The 18,561-nt window shown below is 46.9% G+C and overlaps 2 protein-coding genes across 5 annotated transcripts; one reads left to right on the top strand and one right to left on the bottom strand.

Annotated features, from left to right (window-relative positions):
• Positions 1-100: 100 nt before the first annotated feature.
• fbxo16 (F-box protein 16) lies at positions 101-4,401 on the bottom strand. 3 transcript variants are annotated; one of them, XM_077017480.1, is made up of 9 exons: positions 4,211-4,401; positions 3,356-3,457; positions 3,120-3,155; positions 2,707-2,913; positions 2,287-2,451; positions 1,588-1,790; positions 1,177-1,279; positions 624-849; positions 101-347 (listed from the first exon to the last, which is right to left on the bottom strand). In XM_077017480.1, exons 2-9 carry the CDS (start codon positions 3,434-3,436, stop codon positions 307-309), a joined length of 1,062 nt encoding a protein of 353 aa, XP_076873595.1. In that variant the 5' UTR covers positions 3,437-3,457; positions 4,211-4,401; the 3' UTR covers positions 101-306. The 3 variants fall into 3 exon arrangements, with proteins under 3 accessions (XP_076873595.1, XP_076873594.1, XP_076873592.1); XM_077017479.1 differs by lacking the exon at positions 4,211-4,401 and adding an exon at positions 3,629-3,759; XM_077017477.1 differs by lacking the exon at positions 4,211-4,401 and adding an exon at positions 3,565-3,700.
• Positions 3,982-18,438, top strand: fzd3a (frizzled class receptor 3a). 2 transcript variants are annotated; one of them, XM_077017475.1, is made up of 7 exons: positions 3,982-4,121; positions 5,315-5,806; positions 11,441-11,637; positions 12,121-13,138; positions 16,010-16,158; positions 16,868-17,116; positions 17,522-18,438. In XM_077017475.1, the coding sequence occupies exons 2-7, from the start codon at positions 5,588-5,590 to the stop codon at positions 17,748-17,750; spliced, it is 2,061 nt and encodes a 686-aa protein (XP_076873590.1). In that variant the 5' UTR covers positions 3,982-4,121; positions 5,315-5,587; the 3' UTR covers positions 17,751-18,438. The 2 variants fall into 2 exon arrangements, with proteins under 2 accessions (XP_076873590.1, XP_076873591.1); XM_077017476.1 differs by lacking the exon at positions 3,982-4,121 and adding an exon at positions 4,124-4,219.
• The last annotated feature ends 123 nt before the right edge of the window (positions 18,439-18,561 follow it).

Below are 18,561 nucleotides of genomic sequence, written 5' to 3' on the forward strand. Positions count from 1 at the left end.
AACGTAAAAAAATACAGGGATATAATTGTTCAGTAAAAATTACACAATTTTATTTAGAAGACATAGTGACAGTAATACTATATCTAACATATTTCCTGTGTCTCATACTTTTATTATGTTTTACAACATGTAATTATTAATTTATAAATAATAATAATTTTGAAGTTACATTTGTTGCTATGTTCGCCACCAGTTATGCTACAATATGTATAACATTTGTGAAGGTACAAAGAAGACTCCTGAATTGTATACTGGCAGATTTTGTAGTTCAACTATTATCCACCAGATGGCAACATATGTCAGTCTTCATACTTGGCTGGTATCCTGTGCTTCAAACAGCGGTGCTGCTGCAGTATAAAGTAAGATGTTAGTTTAGCTGATAACACAGATCAGAATTTAGTCGCATTCTTTCTGACAGATCAGCCAATACTGATATACCATCCTTATATTACTTTTAAAGGTACAGGCATAAGATCAAAGCAATAATTTTAATATCACAGAATATATTTTTAAAAGATTATTGGGCACATATACATCACGGAAAGATAATACAATATGCATATAGCTAACTAATTCCTCTCCAGATGGGTCGATTGCAATCCTACACACAGCAGTGGTCTTACTTGGTGCGCTCCTCTGGGATCTTAGCGATGCACGAAGACCTGCCTTACTCAGCCCAGCCACTGGAGGCGCTACCGGACCTGGCCGTAACCCAGCGTTCCACTGGCTTGAACCGAGCCTTTTTTCCAGGCCTTGATTGGCTGCGAATGGTGCTAAGCTCTGCTTTGCCCACTCCGGCCTGCTCTGCTTTCTTTTCCCATTGGTCCCCAGTTCCAGTGAGAGGAACATCTGAGAGAAAACACGCAAGAGTCAGCATGTCAGGCCTTTCTGCATCTAAAGAATTACAGCTATGTTTCTCACAGTGCTGCTAATGCTCTTATATATCAACTGCATTTGACTGGACGACTAGAGTCTTCCCGTCAAAGGCAAAACTGTTTTTTGTTGAACATATTGCATTCCTCTGCATAGTCCTGCTGTGCACATTAACGTGATCTCCCTCATAAAGTGCGCGGAGTGTGAATAATGCCTGCAGCAACCGGGGACCTGATCCTGCTGCCTTCCTTTTGATTTAAGGAAGAGTCAGTGTGCACTGGCCACAGAAGTGCAGCAGCTTACCAAGGATTTGGCCTGGCGCAGTTTGTAGGATGAGGTAGACAGGGACTTGTTCTTTGGGCTGTCTAGTGTTGTGCTGGGATCACTCGTTCTGCTTCTTGCTTGTCTGCAAAGATAACAAGGAATTTTATCCTCCAGTTCACCCTTAGAAACTACACACACACACATGCACGCACACACGCGCACACACACACACACACACACACACACACACACACACACACACAATCATATTGTTTTATATAACAGGGAATTTTTTGCCTGACTCCATATTAAAGGTAAAGGCAAAGGTTCATGCTAATGATAATTCCACGAGGATGAAGATGCACCCAGAGGACCAGGGACCGGTCCCATACCTCTGCCAAAAGATAACGTGTGTGGCTGCGGACAAGATGATTAAAGATGCGGTCTTACGCTTGTCTTGCATGTTCAACTGGATCAAGGTTCTCTAAGTAGTTGAAGCGTATTATGTCTGTGGGGTGCCTGTCTGAATCTCTCCAGGGTGGAAGTCCTTTGCCAGTTGCTGAGACACGCCCAACCAAACTCCTCCCATCTCCTCTCGTCTCACTGCCAATCACTTTCACCTCAGGAACCAGGAACTCTTCATTTGCAGGTGTCTGCAAATAAAGGATTGGATAAGATGGATTATGTAGTTACTCAAGTAGTACATTTGACAAAAAAGGGTGTGAACATAGACATTATATATAAGAAAGCAAAAAATCAGTAAACATCAGTTTCCAAGAACCTAAAAGACCAGTGACCTCTTCATCAGGTCAATTTAGATCAGTTCAAAACAATTAAAATATTACTGTCATTCACACTGCATGAGCACATGCGTAAGTGAAAAGAGGGTGTGGCTTAACTAAAATGACACAGGCAGAATAAAAATAAAAGACATTTAATACATATAGAAACAGAAATATAGAGAATAAATCAAATCATAACAACAACAATGCTAGCAAGCGCAGGTTTACATGGAGTGTGGGCTTACATTCTTGTTTTAGAGGTACGTTGTGTGTATTTAGATTATGTTACATGCCTGACGTGTCTGGTCGGATCATGGTGTCAGTGCGTCATGTCTGTTTCAGACGTGTCTCCTAGGCTGGGCCTCACCTTGGGCCTGCTGAGGAGGAGTTGCTGCACGGTCTCTACGTAGTGCCTCTTCCACACGCCCTGTTCCAGCGGGGTGGGGCTAAAGCTAATGCACCAGCCCAGCCTCAAGCACTTAGGCATCCACAGCTGCTCCAGCTCCACCACGCCCTTCCAGTGCCAGCTGACCTGTCACCATGGAGACGAGAATGAAGTAGGCGGGGGTTGCGGGGCCGAAGAATGAGCATGCAGGCGCTAGGGCTAACTGCTAACCTAAGGATAACCGCTAACCCTAACCCTAGTGACTGGGAATATCTGCTGTACATTTGGACAATGAGAGAAACAGAGTTTGATGCGCAAAAGTGTAAAAACAGGTTCATCGGAAGGCTGAATGCGGAGATCTCGGTGTGACGCTATGACGGACTCTGGGCTGACGTCATTCACCTGTGCGCATCTACAGAGGCTTCTGGGGTCCAGGAAAGAGAAAATGTAGAGCGCTATGACCCTGGGGAGCACGGTGGTGAAGTCGAGAGCGTCTTCGGGCACCTCCCTGCACAGGGTGTCCCGCAGGGCCTTCAGCTGTCCTGCAGAGCAGCGTGACAGGCAGTCCTGAAGAACCTGCTGCCGCTGCCTCTCTGTCCACTTATCAAACTAACACACACAGGGTCAGGACAATAGAGACATGAGCAGTGAAGGTGATAGAGGCCAGAACTTTAGCCAGGATACAGTCATACAAATGAACGAATATTTAATGAGCATCACCAACAATTCAAAGACATATACTAATAACTAATATGAGTAATAGCTCAAATATACACAATAATTTACAATAATTCACTACACAGTCTTTTCCTTACCCATTTGCCAAGCAGATTTCTTCTCTCTTCAAACACCTGTAAAATTTGTGGAGTGAGACAAGAAAATATTACTTAAGGCACGTGCAGGTCTGCCATGCCAACGCCACGTTTTTCATCAACTGTTAAGACTTTTTTTTTAGTTAATTACGTATATAGTTACTGATCATGAACATTTGCACACTGAAGCTAATAACACGATTAACTATAATTGTCAAAAAAGGGTCAGACACACATACAAGATTATTGGACAGACTGTGGTTTAGCGGGGTCCACGCGCTGAGCTTGGTGCCAGTCCTCTCTGTAAGAGCGCGTGGCATTCCGGTGGAGTCCAATTACACCTACACAATAACAGCTTAGTTGCAAGAGCATAAAAATGACGTGCAGGTCCAGATGTCCTGCTTGGCTATGTACCGATAACTTCACCAGATTTAATAAAGGGGGTCACCTTAAATAACTGATCCCAAGCCAGTGTTACTGCAGGAACCGGGACCAACAGCCAGATAACGTACCGGTAACAACGACGCAGGACGTGCTAACCATGACACATATCGTGCATTTCTTCTTGATGGTCTTGACGCTTGTGGTTTTCTTGTGCGTTTGGTTTCTATAGCGATGACGGAGTCGCGCCGCCTCTCCAAACTTTCACCGCCCCTTAAGACGCTCCGAGCAACCAACCCATCAACTACAACCAGCTCGTGTCTGCGGGGTGGCGTCCTTTATGGGCCTTTCACATTCACAGCAAAACTTTTGCCGTTGCGTTTAGCTCGGCTTCCTCGTCAGCAACAAGTACCGCGTGCGTCTCGAACGCGCTCCGAGAACTTTTATCACACGCGTACACGCGCTCCGCTCTGAGTGACAACACGTCTGTTTGTTAGCGCGTTACCGTGGAATGCGCGCGCACGGACACACACACTACAAACCTGCCGTGAGGGAGCGCGTTTGTGTTAGCGACACCGAGGAGGAGCTTTTAAGTCCCGCGTGTGAATCCTCCTGACTAAAGAGGTAAGGCTTATATCGCATTTTAATCCTCGCGAACGAAACACGGCACACATTGAACAAAACCAAGCAGACCTTGTCAACGACGAACACACCTTTCTGAGGTAAATGCGTTAGTTACGGCGTAAAGGTCGGTGAGACCATCATCATATCTCTTAAGACGAAACCGTCCTCTATTGTTCGCCAAGGCAGCGCATCAGAAATCGGCGTCACTCTCACGCGGACGCGTTTGGCTCTTTCACGCGCGTGCCGTCCGAGCGCGAGGCTCGTTAATCAGAATAAATGTTTGATGTTCTCGCCGTTTGTTACAGTGTAGTTCTGTCGGCGCGCGCGCCTGTGCAAGAATAAAACACCCCTTCGCCTGTAACGCTGTTACGCACGACTTGAGTTGAGTCTATGTAGAGTGATGTATTTTATTATTAGTATTAAATTGAATATGCATCTTATAATTTTCGAAAGAAATGATATGCACACATGCGCTCCGCTAAAACGGTTGGGCGTTATGAATCTCTGCAGACATGGTTCCTGTTAACTAGATTTGCTATGCAAGAATGCTATTGTGCCTTGTATTAAGCGAATAATCCACCTCCAAACACAATTGTGAGACACTTGTAGTGAAACGTACAGGAACTTCAAATTCTATAATATCAGTATACAATACAATATATATTCTTCTGTGTTTGTGATTTACCACTTTATTGTAGATTTAGTTGTTCATTTAAAAACTCACGTTTCTGTGCACGTTTTAGTGAGATCCATCCATAGAGACATGCTAGGGTAAATCAATATACCGGAATAATAATGTTGAAGGAAGAATTTGACAGATCAGTATGTTTCCCGAGCGCCTATGATTAACAGTTGAATCTGACACATTAGATTTTCATACTATTACTATTTAACAGACGTGAACTGCGGAACTGTGACACGGCGCTCAGTGTGACAGTAGTGTGTAGTAGTGATGTAGCAGTGTGTCTGTCTTGGCTTAAACGCGTGTTCTGATTCCGTTAATTGTGCTTGAGCTTGGTTTAAGTTAAGAACGATTTAAATAATTCAAGTGGAAAATATTTTAAACGATTTCAATAATGCGAAAATAATTAATCTTTCATCATGAGGTAGTCCTGGTAGTTCATGATGATGATGATGATGGTAATTAATGATGGCAATGATGATGCGTAAACCCAGATCTGTTTCTTCCACAGACTATATGGAGATGGTGCAAAAACACACAAAACAACCAACAGTGGATTCAGTCACCCAAAGATGCACCTCTGCTTGATGATGGTAAACCAATGAGAATCCACTTTCACTCTGCCTGAGCAAAGCAACAATGGACCCAGCCAACCCCACCCACACCATCTCTGGGTTGTGTGAGCTCCCTAAGAGTCTATGAGATGATGGAGACTCTCAATCTGTTCTAACACGTACCTGAACCGTCACCCGAGATCCGGAGTAGACCGAGTCCTTTTGCCGTCATGTGTTGGATGTATCTCAGGACTATGGGTGTGGTTTGGTTGCTGACATCCACGTTAAGCGCGTGCGTGGCTATCAATATGGAGTCCGCGGGTAGTCACAGTGCGTTCACCTGTGAGCCAATCACCCTGAGGATGTGCTTCAACCTCACCTACAACACCACCTTCATGCCCAACCTGCTCAACCACTACGACCAGCAGACTGCAGCTCTTGCCATGGAGGTGAGCTCTTGTGTTCCTTTCTCTCTAGCTGACAAACACTAGTGTTTTAATGCCACCGAGATGTGTGAGAGTTCATTCTCTATCTAGGGCTCATTCTCAAAGACTTGTAGAGCAGACAGAGGTCAGGGATTCGCACTCGTTAACCCCTCAAACGTCTGATGGTGGTGGAGTTCAGCAAGCCCAGCGATTCCTGAGATTCTCAGCAAGCCCAGTTCTGAATGTACGCAGTATGTGTCATAGAAAATGGTACACACAGAATTCAGTATTACCCTCGCTAGTCACATACCTTTTTTGCCCTTACTGGATAAATGTTTAATATAATTTATTATAATATTTGCATTTATGTATTGAACTCCTATTTTTCTATCTTTGTTCATCTTGCTGAGCATTTAATACACATCACATTAAACTCAAGGGTGAAGTGAAGCTTTAATCTTTCTTTACTGGAACTGTTAACCAGGGCATCATTACCACAGTAGCCGCTCTGCAGACCCTGCTCACCACAGCCAGGATGTGCGTGTCTCCTCAGTTCACTGAACTGAAAACAGTAAAGTTCTTATTCGCCAGCCTTTACTCCAGCTTGCGGGAGTGTAATGCCAAGCTGTTTGGTCTTTCTGGGGGTTGACGGAGATGGTACTGGTCACACAGTAATCTGGGCATCTGCTGTCGTAATGGCAGGATTGATCTCAGTAGCTGACTAATCTTCTTTGCTGGACTGCAATATACAGTTGTGTGAGCTGATGGTCCTGAGTTTGGTAAAGTTCCCCATAATCCCGCCGTGGTGGGTCACATGGTCTTATTCAGTGCATCCTTCAGAGAGGAGAGTGTAACTGAGAGAGGCAGAGTGCTGAGCGGAGGAAGAGAGGGAATGAAAGGATGGAGAGAAGCCCAAACCACCCATCTCTTCAGGCTCTGTGATGAGCCAGCATTACATAAGGGCTCTGAACACAGCCGAACCCAGATCGCAGGGCTTTCTGTGCTGTTTATGTATTTAACACGCACAGACACACACGGATGCATGAACAGTTTGATAAGAATTACACTGAGGTGTAGTTCTAGCATTTATTCATATTGGGTTTAAATCAACTCTGTAGGACTTGAAAGGAACACCAGTTGGTGAAAAGGGACAAGATCGCCACATTTCAGTCTAGATATCACTTAATGAAGCAGTCTGGATACTGTTAGAATACATTTCAGTCTAGCCAGCACTGTTGCAGGACTGCTGGGGTTTTGCCTCCCGGGTGGGGTTTCCACTGGATGCTTGGCTCCGGAATCTCCCGTTCAGTGGAGGGTTTTTGCTGTCAATTAGGAGCGGATGGTAATTTGCACTAAACAATACAGGCTCAGAACAGTGCTAACTGTCTTTTGTTTTGTTATTTTACTGGTATAGAAGTTGTAAGCAATTACCTGCAATCACTAGTGTGGTACTGATTTGTAGGCATGTTCCTAAATGCAGTCCATGCAGTCCTGGGATTCCAGTTCCAGAACGGACTTCCATCTTGGCCTGATTCCAATACTGGAATTCCAGTTCCGGAACATCTTTCCATCTTGGCATGATTCCGGAGGGTGCAAAGCTAATGGGCCGATAAAAGCCCAATGAAGACGGACATGAAACTTTAAATGGGAATTAGACCCTCTGAGAGGCCCTGATAATGACAAGAAGACATACCAGAGGGTTTATTGTAATCTGTACAGTCATCCATGAGCTTGTTGGTTGGCCTAAATAAAAATGCTTGTTTAAAAATAGATTTGAATGAAGAATTTTTCAGGGCTCCACAGGAATAGATGAAAGGACATAGAGATTCCAGGCCTGTCTTTGGCCTGTACTCTGTCTGTCTGTCTGTGGAAGAGCTGGTCGGCCTTAGGTATGGCAGTGAGGGCCTGTTGTGGTGTTTTTAGGGGGACAGGAGCGTCTGTGGACCACCAGTCCAAATCCTGGCTAGTACGTACTCCATGCAGGAGTCGTTTCTCTTACATAAACATTTCAGTACCTGTGTCATTCTCGTGTCTTTGTTTGCTTGTGTGTGTGTGTTTTTGTTTTGGGGGAGGGGTTGCCCATGGGGACTGGCCATTAAAAAGGGGTGTGTATTTGAAACCCCAGTTTTGTCATGCGACGCTGCTTGAATGTTTAAAGCAGGTGTCTGACCTCTGTGTGAAGGTTCTGAAGCCGCTGATGGATTAATCTGCCTGCTGCATAACACAGAGGGAGTTCAGTAGAGCCAGTAAAGCTCTGCATATTACAGCTGTAGAAAATGGAAATTCAGTTGAACTGGTTTTGGAATGGAAACAAAAATGACAAAAAAACATCTAATTATTAAAACAAATTATATTTAAATAATGCATGCTCGTATTTTTTGGCAAAACAGTCCCTTTGGGTTAATTTGGTGCATTCCAGAATCACAGAAAAGCATCACTGATTACACAAATGTGACCAAACATGCAGCAATTTAAGATTTCATAATTCATTAAGTAATCTCCTATAAAAGTATTTCAAATGGAGGCAGTGGGAATCCAGAGATGTGCACAGTCCTCGGAGACGTTTCCTGCCATACCCACCTACCCATGCGCTATTCTTGGTACAATCAATACAAACATTCAGATATTACATTTTGTAGCAATGTACGCATGTAACAATATTTATTATAATGCCATTGTAAATACCAGCTGGGGTTAAGCTGGCTCTCCAGCAGACGTCTGGGCATGCTCAGTTTAAACCTTCTCACTCTGTGCTGTGAAGCACACATCGTTGTTCCTCGGGTTGAAATGTGCACTCGTTTTACACCTTAACCGAAGGTCCAACATTCATCACACTTTATTCTGAGCCGGGGCCCAAACTGTGACACCCACGCTTTAGTTTTTTGTCCTTTTCTTCTTTCTTCTGCTGCCTGTTTTGCTCCTCCTCCTACCTCTCTCTCGCTCTCTCTCTCTCTTTCTCTCTCCCTATCCCTCTATTCCTCCCCCCACCGTAAGGTAGGGCCGTTGCTCTGGAAACGGGTCCCAATTGTCTCGCAACAAAAGAGCGGGGCTTTCTCTCCCAGGAGGTGGTCCACATTCCCCTTCCCCTCCGCGCCCTCTGACCCTGCCCCATACAGACTCCGCCCTGAACGCGGGCCCTTGGTGTGTCTCCGGGTTGCCATGACAGTGGGATGGATATGTGGAGAGTAGAAAGCCAAGCAGAGGAGGAACCGTGGGCAGAGCAGAGCAGCAGAGAGGAGGAGATGACTCTGATACCTCCATCTTCTTCTCCCCATTAGCACTCATTTAGAGAAGCACTACAGAGGCTGAAGGGATAGGAACCTCTAGATAAGACGATGTGCGCGGTGAGACCGAGAGTGGCAGGTCCTTTGTGCTTCTTTGTCCTGATCTAGTAATATTACCCTTGATATCTAACTCTGTTAGTTCATATCCATCTGTCTCAAACCGACAGTCCTCCGAGCTACATGTAATTTAAGAAACCCAATTATGTTTTATTTGACATACCAGAGGTAGTGTATATTTAGCAGGCCTAAAATCTAAAATGTAATTAACTCATCCCATAAATCACTGAATTTCAACGCTTCAGCTCCAAGATGTCTGTGGCAGCTACAATGAATAACCAAGAATAAGAGATACAGCTAGACTTCATCATCAGTGTCACAGTCAGAGGAGGTGCAAGATACAGTGCAGACTACACAGGTCTCAGCTCAGCACATGTCATAAAACTGTAGTGGTATACTGGCACTGATGTGTTCTCCTAACCTACATCCATAATTCACACGGAAAGCTAATTTGCAATAGTTGACTTTCTCAATTAATTAAACAAACGTGGTTGCAATATTGGTAATCTTGAATAAAGTTAACTAAAAATCCAATTTCCATACTGCCAATTGCAATATTGGGCAATGGCACTCATTTTAACCATCACCGTATAGCTCTAGATGTGCACAGAGACTTTGCTAAGACTGCATGCAAAGGCAACAAACCACTGTGGCTACGTTTCCCCTGAGGATTGATGACTGTCACTGGCCATCTGGATGCATGGGTTGGAGTCCATCAGACCAACCTGGTGCACATAATGTGCCACGACGGGTTAGCGTTCGCCTGAACTGGAGCAGGAGACCTCGCCTTCTCTTACATCCCTCTCCATCTCATGTGCATCCACCCATTTAATCTGGGCAGCCGGCTTCGCAAGTGTCTTCAGGCCTTTTGTATGGCAATACAACTACGAGCAGCACCAACAAAGACACAAAGGTCGTTTTGGCTCAGTACACAAATGTAACAGGAGCCTTCAGGCCACTCTGAGTGTTCCGGTGAAAGCTACGGTCAGGAGTACACGTAACAGTTCAAGCCACCAGGAGCCGTAATGGACTCGGGACCAGCGTTGGGGAGAAGTCCGGTTAACCGGCACATACAGCAACAGAAGTGATTTATTTATAGTGTAGAAAGCCCAGTCTTTGACACAGAGCTCAAAGCTGGCTCTAAAGCACTCCATAGAAATGGAAGTATAACACCAGTGTGTGGTTGTCCAACACCGTAGTGTGTGGCCGGAAGCCAGGGGCATCTCCTGCTGCTTCGTGTTGGCGGTGCGCGACGCACATACGTCATCTTTCCTCCGTGTGTCATTTGTGTGGAGGGGAATCTCGAGCTGAGCATGATGTAGTGTGTTAAATATGGATTAGATGTGTGGAAATGATGACTTGATGTGGACGCTTTGTGTCAAAATGGGCAAGACTAACATGCATTCTAATCCCCTTTACAGAGCGTACGGGTGAAAACAGGGTGGCAGTAATGACAAAATCCAGTTATGAATATTTACTTGGGGTATTTTTCTCAGAAACGGTATGACTGGCTAGCACATGAGCACTCCCAACAGCTCTGACTGTGGATAGACATTATATGATGTTTAATTGATTAATGTGTTGGGCTGCAAAACGGAACAGTTGATTTAAAGAAACGTGGTCAGAAAATTGCACAGTCAGAGGGGTTTGCATACAATCCCTGTGCAAATTGTACTGAATCTCCTGCAGTGCTGAAGACTTCACGGTTTCTTTTCATTTGAATCATAGTTTCAAGATGGTGAGTGTATGTGACATATTGGGACTCAAATGTAAAGGTTTCATGATTTCATTAAAGTACCACTGGACTGTAAAAGAACGCAGAGCTTGAGGACACGTACTGCAACCAGGACGGATTTTCACGCATCTGTGTCCAGCCCCAATGCTCAAAGCTGTCCTCTGCTGGACAGTATTGTCCCCCTCATGGATTTGCATATTCAACTGGGTGGACACACACACACACACACACACACACACACACCCGTGGTCAATCCTACTCCCAGAATGCCTCATGACAAAGTGGGCCTCAGTGAACAGCATGTCTCCCTGTGCCAAACAAAGGCTCCTCTCCTAGTCCAGCCTCTCACTGGACTGGCCAATGAGGGACAGCTCGCATGCTCAGTGTGCCTATGCTGCCTTCACTTCGCCTTACTACAAGTTAAGAAAACCCCCAGTACTGCTGAAATATTATAGCCCACATAAATAATAATAATAGTATTATATATAATAACGAACAAAAGTTTATAATAGGAATATTGTGTTTTTGTGAAAAATAAATGATAGTATGTGATTTTCTAATGAGTTGTGTCCCTGTCACCAGCCCTTCCACCCCATGGTGAACCTGGAGTGCTCGTCCGACCTTCGACCTTTCCTCTGCGCGCTGTACGCCCCCGTCTGCACCGAGTATGGCCGCGTGACGCTGCCCTGCCGTCGTCTGTGCCAGCGTGCCAGGAGCGACTGCTACAAGCTCATGGACATATTCGGCGTCAGCTGGCCTGAAGAGATGGCCTGTGACAGGTAGGGCAGTCTCCTCCACCCACGCACGGAGAAGAAGACCAGCGGCGATTGAGAGGTTTATTTCTGAGAGGTTTATTTCTATGTAACGTATTTATTTATAACTGGTAGGCGAGAGGAAGGATTTTTCTGAGTGGCCTGGTTATTTCAACACATTTCTTTTTAGTATGTAAGAAATAATATCAGCAGTCTCATTTAGCAGTCCTAAGAGAAGCTTAGTACAGAGAGGTTAGTACAGTGAGGTTTGTACAGAGTGGTTAGTACAATGCGGTTAATACAGTTAGTACAGTGAGGTTAGTACAATGCGGTTAGTACAGTAAGGTTAGTACAGTTAGTACAGAGTGGTTAGTACAATGCAGTTAATACAGATGAATAGAGATGAAGGTGAGGATACACCCTCCCAGAATTGTATTGCCTGAGAAGAGTAATAAAGTCTTCATCGACAGGCCTAAGAGCTCCAGTTGTGACACTGCGATATTGCTGCAGGTTTCCAGACTGTGATGAGCTCTACCCACGGGCCGTGGACCTGCTCCCGAACGCCGGCGCCACCGTCGAGCCTCCGGGCTCCGTGCAGCGAGACTACGGTTTCTGGTGCCCCCGGGAGCTGAAGGTGGAGCCCGAGCTGGGTTACTCGTTCCTGGGTGTGCGGGACTGCTCGCCTCCCTGCCCCAACATGTACTTCAGCCACGAGGAGCTGGCCTTGGCACGCTACTTCATCGGCGTGGTCTCCATCGTCTGCCTCTCTGCCACCCTCTTCACCTTCCTCACCTTCCTCATCGACGTGGGCCGCTTCCGCTACCCGGAGCGGCCCATCGTCTTCTACGCCGTGTGCTACATGATGGTGGCGCTGGTGTTCTTCCTGGGCTTCCTGCTGGGCGAGCGGGTGTCGTGTAACGCGGCCTCGCCCGGGCGCTTCCGAGCCGCCACGGTCACGCAGGGCTCGCACAACAAGGCCTGCACGCTGCTCTTCATGACGCTCTACTTCTTCACCATGGCGGGCGGCGCGTGGTGGGTGGTGCTCACCGTCACCTGGTTCCTGGCCGCCGTGCCCAAGTGGGGCAGCGAGGCCATCGAGAAGAAGGCGCTGCTCTTCCACGCGGCCGCGTGGGGCGTGCCGGGCGCGCTCACCGTGGCCCTGCTCGCCCTCAACAAGGTGGAGGGCGACGGCGTGAGCGGAGTGTGCTTCGCGGGCGTCTACGACCTGGCCGCCCTGCGCTGGTTCCTGCTGGCCCCGCTGGCGCTGGCCGTGGTCGTGGGCGTGGCCCTGCTGCTCGCCGGCATCGCCGCGCTCAACCGCGTCCGCATGGAGATCCCGCTGGAGAAGGAGAACCAGGACAAGCTGGTGAAGTTCATGATCCGGATCGGGGTCTTCTCCGTGCTCTACCTGCTGCCGCTCCTGACCGTCATCGGCTGCTACCTGTACGAGCAAAGCTACCGGCCCGTGTGGGAGCTCACCTGGGTCCAGGAGTACTGTCGCCAGTACCACATCCCCTGCCCCGTCAAGGTACGGACCCCTCCTGCCCTGCAGACTGGACACATTTAGCCCGAATTGTCTTAACGTAAAAATGCAGTGCAACTACTGTACCAATCAAAAGTTTGGACACACCTCCTCTGTTTATTTTTATTATTTTCGACATTCAAAAAGGAGGGAAGATGCCAGTACAATAAAAGAATAAACAAATATTAATTATTAATATCTTAGATTAGATTACATTCTTTGAAGTGGCTGTCCTGTATTTAGATGACGGTTTTGCACACTCTTGGTGTTCTGTTAACAAGCTTCATGAAGCAGCAGCTATGATGCTTCTCCATCAGGCCTGAAGACAATCACGTATATGCAGAGCACAGTTTGCTGAGGGTGCATTTAAAACTCTCTGTGTGTGTGTGTGTGTGTGTGTGTGTGTGTGTGTGTGTGTGTGTGTGTGTGTGTGTGTGTGTGTGTGTGTGTGTGTGTGTGCGCGCGCGCGTGCGTTTGTGTGATGAGAGTGAATTTCTATATTCCAAATTAATCCATTCGATTAAAATTCCTTATTTTACTGTTAGGAACATGCATTTAGTCAAGTGTGTCCAAATGTTTGACTGATATATTTGTGTTAATGTTAGAACTACAACTCTGTTAAGAGTGCTTTTAGAGTTGCCTGTTTACTCAGGATCTATGTAATCTATATGTACTTTGTATTAACTAAGAAAAAAACCCCACAGGCTGAAATCTGTACAAATCAATAATGTGGTTTAATGTCTGCTGCCTGTCCACCAGAGACACATGAACTGCTCTCAACACTCACTGTGGCATTTATCCCATTTTACTAAGAGACTCCCAAATTCAGTCCGGTTGTGCACTGACTGTTGTCAGTAGTTTGGCTCTTAAACAGCTTCCCAGTGTCGCCCTGGTAGTATTTTAAAGGCATGTAGGCATGATGTCTTGGAACAGGTGTACATGTGTTCTGGGCTGTTGTGTGTGTGGTCTCCATAGATGACTGTGTTAGGATCTGTGTATCTTAGCCCCACCCCTAATACAGTCAACTAAGACACATAGATCCACCCCAATAACCGTTATCTATGAGTCTTAGATGACTGTGTACTAGGGATAGTCTATGCATCTTGGAAGAATGTGTACTAAGGATGGTTTATGTCTTAGATGTGTACTGGGGATGGTCTATGTGTCTCAGGTGACTGTACTAGGGGTGGTCTATGTGTCTTAGATATAATCCCTGGGGTTACATTACGTTATAATAGGTCCTTTATCATATTGCACTTGGTTTAATCTAACCAAGCAAACAGGGTCTCCTGAATACACATAGTCTGTATCACCTGGGCTCCACACATGGAATGAGACAGGGAAACACAGTGGACCATCACTGGATTAGTCTACAGCAGATAAATATGAGGAGCTGGCTGTGTGTGTGTGTGTGTGTGTGTGTGTGTGTGTGTGTGTGTGTGTGTGTGTGTGTGTGTGTGTGTGTGTGTGTGTGTGTGTGTGTGTGTGTGTGTGTGTGTGTGTGTGTGTGTGTGTGTGTAGGTGTGCGCGTGTGTAGCTCTGTGTGTTTATAGTGCATTCTCGTTCATACACCATACAGGACATTTGAGTAGAGCGGACAGCTATAAATTATGAGTTCCAAGCAAGGGCTGTTTAGACTGATTTGTTGTTCTGTGTGTGTGTGTGTGTGTGTGTGTGTGTGTGTGTGTGTGTGTGTGTGTGTGTGTGTGTGTGTGTGTGTGTGTGTGTGTGTGTTCCTGAATCAAATTAGGGTTTCCTTTAACAAGGCCCTGTTTGCTACAGCATATTCTGATGTATACGACAGGCGCGGCCAGGGGTGAATGTAGCCGGTCTGTACTGCTGTGTCTGTGCAGAAGGACTCAGAGCCACAGTCCTGCCCTCCTTTATCTGCTCTTAATGGGAGCGCTTATTTATAGCAGTGACTACCATCGGCACAGTGAGATTGTGTCCTAGATTTATTTTCTGTGTGTATTTTGCTGTGCAGCTAATGTACTTGGGCTGCTGTAAACATGAATTCAGTTAACAGGAATGTCATTTTTGAGAGAGGGAGAGGGGTGAAGAGAGAAAGGGAGGGAGGGAGGGAGGGAGGGAGAGAGAGAGAGGGAGGGAGGGAGGGAGGGAGGGAGGGAGGTGGGGGGGGGTTGTTTATGCCTTCAGCATTGTACTCAGTGCAGTGAGTGGAGATGAAACCCCATCCTGTCTACACAATCACACAAGCGTAGCCTACAGCAACAGTGACACATGGTGGTACTCTCACACAACACGTACGCTGAATATTGCCACTGACTGCAGTGCTGCATACAGCCCACTTTAGAAAAGGTGCTGCACCCCCTGATCTGAGATCAGGAGTTTTCCAGCCAGTCTAGGCAAGATATGTTCATAAAAGCTCTTGAAGGGAAATTCCTTGCCACAGCCATCATGGATCATGTGCCTGTGTCCTGTGAAGTCAGTACGGAGATTCTCCTCCAGGACCTTCTCACAGGACGCAGCAGACATGATGTGGGATTTGTGGTTACATACCTGGATCCTTATTCCAGACCTCCAAGGGGAACGTTAAATGTGAGGTGTGAATGAAGCCAGACTCTCAGATGAAGAATTTAGTTTGCTTGTTAAAACATAAGCTTGACTACACATAAAAATTAACATGTCTGGATGGATCTTGATTATTTATTTGTGTCAATACTCTAACATTCACTGAAATATCAATTTCTTTGTTGATAGTTTGTTGATACACATCACGACACCTTGGCTGTCGGGCACTGGCCAAAACTCCCCGGTGGTAGTCTGCATTCTAATATCGGCCAAATAAATGAAAGTCAGTGAGGACAAAATGACTAATCCTAAACCCTGAGCCCTAATCCTAAGGTCTCTGCCCAGGTGGAACAGGCGAGCAGACCCAACGTCACGCTCTTCATCCTGAAGTACGTGATGATGCTGGTAGTGGGTGTCCCCTCCGTCTTCTGGGTGGGCAGCAAGAAGACCTGCTTTGAGTGGGCCAGTTTCTTCCACGGACACCGCAGAAAAGAGTAAGTGTGCTGAAACGGGCTGTCCCTAACTCACCCTACGAGATCTGGCGGATTATCCGGAGGTAGGATAAAAGAAGCCCTTCACTGCCACACACTACCGTTACTAACAGTGAATGGATGGTAGCTGTGCTAGTGTGTGACTAGGGTGCAAAAGTAATATGGAGAATATCACCAGTATTCACCCTGAGCCTGAGGTCATGCAGCAGAGGTGCTCTGGTGTTTTCAGGGTCCAGACGTTTCCTTGTTTAGTCTCCATCATGTAGACACCCAAACAACACGGGTGGCTGATCTTCCTTCTAAGATGCTCAGTGAAAGTGTGCATCACCTCCGGTAGCCTGGCTCTATCCAGAAAGGGTGCTGCTCCTTTCAAAATAAGGTTGGGGGGGGGGGGGGGGGGGGGCAGGTGAATCTCTGCCACACACCCAGCATGTTGAGTAATGATACTAGTGCTGGCGACTCATTTTCTAGCACGTCTAACCCCCAGCATCACACTGTAATCCCAAACATTAGCAGTAGTAGCTACAGCAGAGAAAGAGGCTCTGTACTAGCAATGAATGGGCTCTGCACAGCCATGCTTTCCTTTGGATCGTTTAATCCCTTCTCCCACTGCTCCATCCCCTCCTCCACCTTCCCACTCTCCTCTCCTCACTCCTGCGGCTCTGTCTGACCTCCACCTGCTGACCTAACCACCACCCCCCCCTCCACCCAGCGCCACGATGCACGAGAGCCGTCAGGTGCTTCAGGAGCCTGATTTCACCCAGCTGCTGTTGCGTGAGCCCGGGGCTCCGGTGGTGCGCAAGTCCCGTGGCACCTCCACGCAGGGCACCTCCACCCACGCCTCCTCCACCCACCTGGCCATGCTGGACCAGCCGGCCAGCGGCAGCACCAGCCGGGCGGGAAGCGTGCGCAGCAAACCCACCAGTGGCCACGGCAGCCTGCAGCGCTCACGTGACGGCAGGTAAGGGAGAAGACCCGTGCTGATTGGCTGTGTGGCCGAGTATGGGGTTTCCACAAGCACCTGTGCCATCTGTATAGCAATACTTGTATCTGATGTTTCTGAGCACTGTAGCCATGATGTTCTGCCCAGAGCAGTGTTTTCAGGATTAAGTCCCAGACTAGCAGGTATTTTTGTAGTCGTGCTGGGCTGAGTGGCTCAGAACAGGTCAACACACTGTGTTGGAGCTGCAGGGCTAGAATGGATTGATCGTTGATATGGAATCTCATTTAAATGTCTGTTATTTCAGCACAAACATGTTGCTCAGGCACAAATGCCTGTATTCATTAAGATGGCCAAAACAGCTACTTCACACAACCCTGTGTGTCTCTGCCAGCTGTCTTAACCACACTCTGTTTTTTAAAACAGGTACACGGCCTGTAGTTTCCGTGGCACAGAGGACCGCCTCTACGAACCACCTCAGCACAGTACCACCCACCGCCTGGATAGCCAATCACGGCACGGCAGCTCTCAGCGCTTGGACAGCCAGTCGGGGCACGGCAGCATGCGGGACCTGAGCAGCAAGCCGCAGACAGTCCAGAGTGGACCCGGTAACGGCATCCATCGTGTCATAGAGGAGGGCGGGGCCATGGCCTAAGCTTTAACAAATCACAGAAGAGAATGCTAATTAAGCATGTGGACTTAAAAATGAAACTGAGGATCCATTAAAAAGACACCTGAGACCTGATCCACCTCGAGAAGAAGGGACACTGAAACACTCAGGCAACAAGGGAGAATACAAGGATACAGGGTTGACCTTCGCTCTCGCAAACATGATAAATCTTTACATTCCAACCCAGTGACAGCCATTTTCCCAGTCTGTACGGGACCTTCTGATCAAAGGACTCCAGCATCACCAGGCTAACATGCCAGGGACTTTGGTACATCCTCTTTTTAACATTATACTGAAGCCTTTGCCAGCAAACTGCTGGGTACATTTGGTGAGGTGTTGTAAAGGACACGTACAGGCCGGTACTGAAGTGAACGGGTCCCACGGTTTCCCCAACACTTCCTCAGTGAAGTTACAGCAGGTGTAGGTGCCACGGGTGGTGGAGGCGGATACCTCGGTGGTGGGAGCTGTTGGACGTGTGAAGAGCAGCGTTCCAGAAGAACTCCACCCTCACACGCCTGGAACAGCTGCTCCAACTGGAAACATTTCTTCCCTTTCACATTATAGAGGAACTGGATAGAAGTTAAAAAAAATCTTCAAGTTGTATTGTTTTTTTTTTCCCATTCATGGAGCAGCACTAACTTAAAGTAGTTATGCCAGTTGTGTAAATTCTTTTAGTAAACTGTGAAATTTGTAACAAAGACCTTTTGTACATGGAAACGAGTCTGTAGTCGAGTCTTTGCTGAGTGAAGCATTGGGACTGTGTCTGTGGTCACCCTCTGTTTACACTGTCTGAGTG

This window comes from Brachyhypopomus gauderio, chromosome 9, assembly GCF_052324685.1.
Source record: "Brachyhypopomus gauderio isolate BG-103 chromosome 9, BGAUD_0.2, whole genome shotgun sequence".
NCBI classification, from domain to species: Eukaryota; Metazoa; Chordata; class Actinopteri; order Gymnotiformes; family Hypopomidae; genus Brachyhypopomus; species Brachyhypopomus gauderio.

What these genes read in the sequence shown, in the direction of transcription:
- fbxo16 (XM_077017480.1), bottom strand. Translation starts at nt 3,436, where the DNA reads ATGCCACGCGCTCTTACAGAGAGGACTGGCACCAAGCTCAGCGCGTGG. An exon ending in GAAATCTGCTTGGCAAATGG is followed by an intron (nt 2,914 to 3,119) that starts GTAAGGAAAAGA and finishes TGTGTGTGTTAG; the next exon opens with TTTGATAAGTGGACAGAGAG. An exon ending in TCCTCCTCAGCAGGCCCAAG is followed by an intron (nt 1,791 to 2,286) that starts GTGAGGCCCAGC and finishes CTTTATTTGCAG; the next exon opens with ACACCTGCAAATGAAGAGTT.
- fzd3a (XM_077017475.1), top strand. Translation starts at nt 5,588, where the DNA reads ATGTGTTGGATGTATCTCAGGACTATGGGTGTGGTTTGGTTGCTGACA. An exon ending in ACATCCCCTGCCCCGTCAAG is followed by an intron (nt 13,139 to 16,009) that starts GTACGGACCCCT and finishes GTCTCTGCCCAG; the next exon opens with GTGGAACAGGCGAGCAGACC. An exon ending in CAGCGCTCACGTGACGGCAG is followed by an intron (nt 17,117 to 17,521) that starts GTAAGGGAGAAG and finishes TTTTTAAAACAG; the next exon opens with GTACACGGCCTGTAGTTTCC.